Source organism: Babylonia areolata, chromosome 27, assembly GCF_041734735.1.
Source record: "Babylonia areolata isolate BAREFJ2019XMU chromosome 27, ASM4173473v1, whole genome shotgun sequence".
Taxonomy (NCBI): domain Eukaryota; kingdom Metazoa; phylum Mollusca; class Gastropoda; order Neogastropoda; family Buccinidae; genus Babylonia; species Babylonia areolata.
The window spans coordinates 36,306,007-36,313,836 of record NC_134902.1 but is presented as its reverse complement, the minus strand read 5'-3'; the positions used below and the strand labels follow the sequence as shown (position 1 = coordinate 36,313,836).

Here is a 7,830-nt window from a genome sequence, read left to right as displayed (position 1 = left end):
ACGGTGTCACCACCAGCAGGCGAAAATAAATATATATTGTTTTCTGAGAAGGATGGAGGCCACCACCACCACCACCACCACCACTATTACTTCTGCTGCTGCTACTACTACTACTACTTGGCTGTCTGTCTACAACTACCATTACTACTACATCTACTGTGCTACATCCACAATCATTTTACTTTAGTTTCCAGACTCTATAAGGAGCTTACTGCTTCGGTTCTCCGTATTCGTTTAACCAAAACGTGCAGACACACGTGATTTATCCTCTCCTCCCCCCCGCTCCCCCTCCCCCCACCCCCACCCCTCCCTTATCTTTCTTAAGCTCTTACGAAACAGGTAAAAGGCCTTTCTGTACTGTTTCTAGAACAAGGCTTTGTCGATCCCCGTCCTATATAAACGAACAGCAGTTTGTTGGGTTATTTCTTTTCGAGATCTTCTCTTGCACACCGAGTACAACTGTCGTCACAGTTAGTTGTTTTTTTTTTGGTACTGGAATTCCGTTTTCTAAAATCATTCTGCAGTCGTGAAAGAAATAGTTTCCTGGCAGGGCAAAGAAGCACCATTCGAAGCTACTGTGTCTTAGAAAACTATTTAAGTTTGTGTTGTAAGATATTAATCAAAACGTTTGTCTTGGAAATATAATTCAAGCAACAAAAATATCAAGGACACAGATTTGTCTTCGAGTGACAAGAACGATTAGCTTTAACAATACTGAAGAATAGACAACGCACTGTCAATTTTGAAGCCAAGGGACTATAGATATTTTCATTGCCAATTCTAACTTTTTTCATGATAACTATTTCTTGATTTGTCCGAGAGCTACAAGGCTTAGGAACAACAAAACAAACCTCTCATCGAGAAACTATTGATAAATCAAACCAATACACTCCACAGAGAGTGTCGCACCACCCAGGGGTTTTTCACCCACCATGTCTCCATCTTCAGAAAGCAGCGTGATACTGACACTGACACTGACGTGCCTTCTCCTCGCGTCGGTAACCTGTCAATCACTAAGGGAACTGGGTCACATCCCCGCCCCCCACGCCGCTTTCGCTTCCTTGGTGAACATGGAGGACAGCAAGAGTGTGACCGCTCGGTCCACGCTGGTCATCACGGGCTTCAACCCTATTCCGTTGTTCCACGACACCGTCTACCAGGTCACGGAGATAGGTCGCCATCTTGACGATTTGAGCAACGCTCCCGTGACGGAAGTGACACGTGGTGTCACGTGGCCCAATGAGGCGCGCCAAGTTCCGGGTGAGATTAGGGAGCTTTTTCGTTTGATTGTTGTCATTCGTGCTGTCTTTGTTTTGTAGTAGTAGTAGTAGTAGTAGTAGTAGTAGTAGTAGTAGTAGTAGTAGTAGTAGTACATGTTGTTATTGTTGTTGTTGTTGTTGTTGCTGCTGCTGTTGTTGTTTGCTGTTGTCCTCTCCTTTTTTCTGTTCGTTCTGATGTAGACAAACATTACTTAATGAACGAATCAGTTGATATTGCTAGTTTGTATATCTAGTGTTAGATATTCCGCCGCTCCACGCACCCCCCCCCTCCCCTTTTTAATTTTTTTTTTCTCACACAAATGCCTTTTTCTTGAGTTGTGAAGGAGTTTAGTATGAAAACATGTTGGTGTTGGAATATCTCACGTTTCATTCTTGCTGTCTTTGTTTTCTTTCTTCGAGTCTTTATCAGTCTGTCTGTCCATCCATCAGTCTATCTGTCCGTCTGTCTTTGCTGTTTGTATCAGTGACCCTGTTCTTTGTTCTCTCTGTCTCTCTGTGTCTGCCTGTCTGTTTGTATCTGTTTCTCTCTCTCTCCCCCCCCCCTTTCTCTCTTTCCTTCTCTCCCTCCTCTCTCCCAACCCCTCTCTCCTCACGCCCTCTCTTCTCCCCTCTCCCCCCCCCCTTTCTCTCTTTCCTTCTCTCCCTCCTCTCTCCCAACCCCTCTCTCCTCACGCCCTCTCTTCTCCCCTCTCCCCCCCCCCCCCTTTCTCTCTTTCCTTCTCTCCCTCCTCTCTCCCAACCCCTCTCTCCTCACGCCCTCTCTTCTCCCCTCTCGCCCCCCCCCCTTTTCTCTTTCCTGCCACCTTTAAGCACCCCCCTCCCCTCTCTCCCACCTTTCTCTGTCTCCATCTCCCCTCATCTCTGTCTTCATCTCTCTCTCCTCTCACCCCTCTCTCTCTCCTTCCACCATCTCCTGTCCTCTCTCTCTCTCTCTCTCTCTCTCTCTCTCTCTCTCTCTCTCTCTCTCTCCTACCTCTCGCTCTCTCTTGTTAATAAAATTCAGGATGCCTCCAAATACTCGTTTTGTTTCATCACCTTATACAAGGAAGACACGTTCGGGTCTGTCTTTCAGTACGAATCACATGCATTCCGTTCATTAATTGATAAAGCACCAACGATGACCACCCATGACAAAATGGGTCACATGTCAACTCACAACATCTTGGATCACAGTTGTGAATAAACCGGATAATGACAGGCGGGTAGTTAGAGCGCTCAGTGTCATTCCGAGTCATCCATTCCAGATTCACTTATTCCTCATCATCCAATTCCCCAATTTCTGCACCATAAGAGTGAAATGGCTCACACACATGGGTATCAGCAAAACTCTCTCTTCTACCGAGCTTTGTGTAACAAGGGAACACTTCGCGATGGGCTACTCGCGAGCAGTGTAGAAATTCTAATTTTATATCGTTACACTTTAAAATTTTTCAATTGTCTACCATCGAACTGGTGACCCTGATTCGTTTATTCCCAGTTCGCCTATGCACGTAAGATATAATTATATATATATATATATATATATATATATATATATATATATATATATATATATAGAGAGAGAGAGAGAGAGAGAGAGAGAGAGAGAATAGGTGAAATGGGAATGGCGGGTAGGCGAAACGGGCCAAAGTGTCAAACTGTCAAGAGGCTGTTGAGGGTGGCGGGCACGATCACAGAGTAGGCTAAACGGGAATAGGCAAATTGGCCCTTCACCGAGCATTTGACTTTCAGTCCTAAATGGGTTCTGGATTACAATCCGGTTGTGTCTGGACCTGCTGGCGTCTGAATCCCCTTCGTGTGTATACGCATGCAGAAAATCAAATATGCACGTTCAAGATCCTACCGTCCATGTCAGCGTTCGATGGTCATGGAAACGAGAACTTACCTTGCATTTACACTCCCCAGAACAAAGTATGGCTACCTACATGACGGGGTAAAAACTGTCATACACGTCAAAGCCCATGCAGCGCACGAGCGAATGAAGGAGGAGGAGGAGGAGAAGAAGAAGAAGAACATGGTCATCATCATCATCATCATCATCATCAGCATCAACCATATCATCATCAGCAGCAGCAGCATCAGCATAATGATGATGGTCATCCTCGTTTAACATTTTACCGACGGGACAAGTCACCGTCGCTGGTGGCATTATCATTATTTCCAGTGTTATCGTCATCGTCGTCATCGTCGTCGTCGTCGCCGTCATCATCATCATCAATGCCATTCTTTAACCTTTTGACAGACGCAGTCTTCGGCAGGACGGGACTGATCGCTGTGGCCGGAGGCTTTCTGGTGCCCTTGAAGGATCACGGCAGCTTGACCTTGTTTGACCTTGACCTCTCCCCTCCCGCGAAGCACGCGCTGACGAGCAGCAGCGGGGAGGACAGCAAGTGGTTCTACCACCGCGTGGAGTGGAAGGACATGAACGGGGACGGGTTGCTCGACCTGCTCACGTGCCGCGCTCGGACGCACTTGCTGGGTACGTGTGTACTTTGGCCTTAGGTACGTGTGCACTTCGGTCTTGGGTGCGTGTGTACTTTGAGCTTTTTTGATTATATATATATATATATATATATATATATATATATATATATATATAAATCTTATTGACTTTTAAGATCTAATTTCTTATAGATTTTGTCTGGTGAAATGTGTATGTGCCTCGCTAGTACAGGCGGTGTGTGTGTGTGTGTGTGTGTGTGTGTGTGTGTGTGTGTGTGTGTGTGTGTGTGTGTGTGTGTGTACGCAAACATGGATATGTACGTACATATGCTTATATGTCTGTATCTATGTTTACCTGTCAGTCTGTCTGTCAGTATGTCTGTATGGATTATGGATGGATGGATGGATGGGTGGGTGGATGGGTGCATGAATGGATTGATGTATGTATGTAGGTAGCCTATGCATGTATACATATGTGCATTCACAAATGTGTTTTTGTGTTCCGCACTGTGTCTGTCTGTCTGTGTGTCTGTCTGTGTGTCCATTATCATCCCAACATTTCGACACACCATTACAGGATCGACAGAAGGACAAATGGTATGGTTTGAGCATCCACAAGAAAACGCCTTGAGTCATCCATGGCAGTCCCACGTGATCGCCGACGGCCCTGACGTCTTCTTCACAGTGACGTCATTGCCTACGTCCGAAGGCGACAAAGAGTGCATCATCACAGCTGGCTTCTTTTCCAAGTCTCTCAACATCTACTGGACAACAAGCCCACAAAACCGCTGGGATGACGTATCGATGGTAGTTCGTTCGTTCTTTCATTTGTTCATTCATTTCTACCGTTTCTTCATCCTTGCCCCCCCCCCCCCCCCTACCCCCCTTTCTTCATTTCCATCACCCATTTCCTCTTTTACTATCCTAAATTATGGGATGCAGATCTATTTATCAAACATGCAGTTTTAGTTATTAAACGACAGTTTGCACGCGTCTTGCAGTATTACTATCAGTGTCAGTAACTCAAGGAGGCGTCACTGCGTTCGGACAAATCCATATACTCTACACCACATCTGCTAAGCAGATGCCTGACCAGCATCACAGACATACGAGAAATGACTTGCGGCATTGTGATCAACTTTATTTTCTGATCAAGGGTTAAGCTTGAAAAAGATGCAAAAAAAAAAACCCAATCCCCCACCCCCCCCCCCCCCAAAAAAAAACCCAAACAAAAAAAAAACAAAAAAAAACAAAACAACAACAACAAAACATCCTCGACACAAACCGACACTTGTCCACTCAAGCTGCCATGTTTTTTTTATCTTTATTTTTCAGTCTTAATTTTTTTTTTTTTTAACCTTTGTATGGTTTAGGGTCCCACAAGTAGAACCGTTTTCTGATTGGCACAGGCCGAATTTTCAGTTTCAGTTTCCCTAGGGGGTGTCACTGCGTTGGGACAAATTCATATGCGCTACACCACATCTGCTAGGCAGATGCCTGACCAGCAGTGAAATCGAACGCGCTTAGTCAGGCCTTGAGTGCAGGCATATATATATATATATATATATATATATATATATATATATATATATATGTGTGTGTGTGTGTGTGTGTGTGTGTGTGTGTGTGTGTGTGTGTGTTACCTATCAGAGCGGATTTCTTTTCTATAATTTTGCCAGAGGACAACACTCTGGCTGCCATGGGTTCTTTTCCAGTACGCCAAGTGCGTGCATGCTGCACTGACACGGGACCTCGGTTTATTGTCTCATCCGAATGACCAGACACTCAGTTTGATTTTCCAGTCAAACTTGGGAGAAAGGGCGAGAGCGGGATTCGAACCCAGACCCAGACGGGCGCAATAGCCGAGTGGTTAAAGCGTTGGACTGTCAATCTGAGGGTCCCGGGTTCGAATCACGGTGACGACGCCTGGTGGGTAAAGGGTGGAGATTTTTCCGATCTCCCAGGTCAACATATGTGCAGACCTGCTAGTGCCTGAACCCCCTTCGTGTGTATATGCAAGCAGAAGATCAAATACGCACGTTAAAGATCCTGTAATCCACGTCAGCGTTCGGTGGGTTATGGAAACAAGAACATACCCAGCATGCACACCCCCGAAAACGGAGTATGGCTGCCTACATGGCGGGGTAAAAACGGTCATACACGTAAAGGCCCACTCGTGTGCATACGAGTGAACGCAGAAGAAGAAGAAGAACCCAGACCCTCAGAAACTCTCTGTAGTGGCAGATGAGCGTCTGGAGCACAGACTCAGCGTCTCACGTCTTGTCTATCTCTCACGTCCTAGCACAGACTGAATGAGTGTGTCATTGCAGACGACGATTCTTTGATCCTGGTAAGATGGCTGCACAATAGTGTATCGACTGAATCTGTCTCAAAATTGATCAAGTGCAATAAGCTTTAAAACAAGAAAAAAGAAAAAAAAGACAACAAAAAAAAAAAAAGAAGAAAAAAAAAGGAAAAAGAAAAAGACAAAAAAAGACTAAGTGATGAAAATAGCGTTATCAAGATAGAGTGAGAATTTATACAAGTACGCAAGTAAGTGAGCAAGCGAGCGAGTGTGTAAGGAAGCAAACGAGCCAGTCGTGGGCTATCAAGCGAGCAAGTTCGTCAAGTAAGAAAATAATTAAGTCTGTTCTTCGTAGTCATTTGCAAATTCGTGTGCGTGGTTTCAGATTCAAAAACGCGTCATTGACAACACGATTGGCGACGCGTTTGACGTCACGGTGACTGATTTAAACCTGGACGGGACTTTGGACCTGATGGTTACCAACAATGCTCTGACACATGCTTCTCTCTTCGCTTACACTGTGCCGGCAGATTTCAGGTAGGTGTGTGTGTGTGTGTGTGTGTGTGTGTGTGTGTGAGTGTGTAGTTGTGTAGCTATGTGTGTGTGTGTGTGTGTGTGTGTGTTTGTGTGTGTGTGTGTGTATGTGTGTGCGTGTGTGCGCATGCGTGAGAGAGAGAGGTGTGTGTGTGTGTAGTTGTGTAGCTATGTGTGTGTGTGTGTGTGTGTGTGTGTGTGTGGGGGGGGGTTTGTGCGTTTGTGTGTGTGTGTGTGTGTGTGTGTACACTCACTTACCTACTCACCTACTCACTCGCTCACCCCCCTCCCCCACCCACCCACTCACTCATCCATCCATCCACTCACTAATTAACTCACTCACTAATTAACTCACTCACTCATTAACTTCCTTCAATCACTCACTCACAGAACGGGGGACTTCTCCCGCCGCGTTCTGTCTACCGGATACACGTCACGCACTTCCGGCACGGGTCATGGTGCCCCGGGATCTGCCCTGCTTGTCTCCCCTCGCACTGACGTCACCGCCCAGTGAGTCCCCCCCCCCCCCCCCTCTCTCTCTCTCTCTCCTGTTTTTGTCAGTCTTTCGTTTCCGTCAATTGACTAGTTCGTTTGTGGGCTAGTGACACTGTGTTTGATAATTAGTTAGTTAGCCAGTCAGTCAGTGTGTCAGTGAGCGGTTTTGTTGGTGAGTTGTTGAGTTTGTTGGTAACAATGTGTTAGATGTTTGTTCGTTCGTTAGTTATTGTATTTGTATTTGTGTGTTGTTGTTTTTTTTGTTTTTTTTATCACAACAGATTTCTCTGTGTGAAATTCGGGCTGCTCTCCCCAGGGAGAGAGCGTCGCTATACTACAGCGCCACCCTTTTTTTTTCTTTTTTTTGTTTTTGCCTGCATGCAGTTTTTAATTTGTTTTTTCCTGTCGAAGTGGATTTTTAAACAGAATTTTGCCAGGAACAACCCTTTTGTTGCCGTGGGTTCTTTTACGTGCGCTAAGTGCATGCTGCACACGGGACCTCGGTTTATCGTCTCATCCAAATGACTAGCGTCCAGACCACCACTCAAGGTCTAGTTGAGGGGGAGAAAATATCGGCGGCTGAGCCGTGATTCGAACCAGCGCGCTCAGATTCTGTCGCTTCCTAGGTGGACGCGTTACCTCTGGGCCATCACTCCACTGTCGGTCTGAGTCAGTGAGCGGGTTTGTTAGTTGGTGAGATGGTCAGTTGGTTAATGTGTCAGCTGGCAGTGAGTTACTTAGTCAGGCAGCCGGTGATTTAGTAAGCAGGGTTGT

The 7,830-nt window shown here is 45.8% G+C and overlaps 1 protein-coding gene across 1 annotated transcript in view; it reads left to right on the top strand.

Annotated features, from left to right (window-relative positions):
* The first annotated feature begins 932 nt into the window (after positions 1-932).
* The window catches only part of LOC143301074 (uncharacterized), an 8,730-nt gene continuing 1,832 nt past the window's right edge, over positions 933-7,830 (top strand). Inside the window, exons 1-5 of the mRNA XM_076615079.1 lie at positions 933-1,260; positions 3,523-3,759; positions 4,300-4,529; positions 6,413-6,564; positions 6,952-7,071. Coding sequence (XP_076471194.1) covers positions 933-1,260; positions 3,523-3,759; positions 4,300-4,529; positions 6,413-6,564; positions 6,952-7,071 — 1,067 coding nt within the window. The remainder of the gene's footprint in view (positions 1,261-3,522; positions 3,760-4,299; positions 4,530-6,412; positions 6,565-6,951; positions 7,072-7,830) is intronic.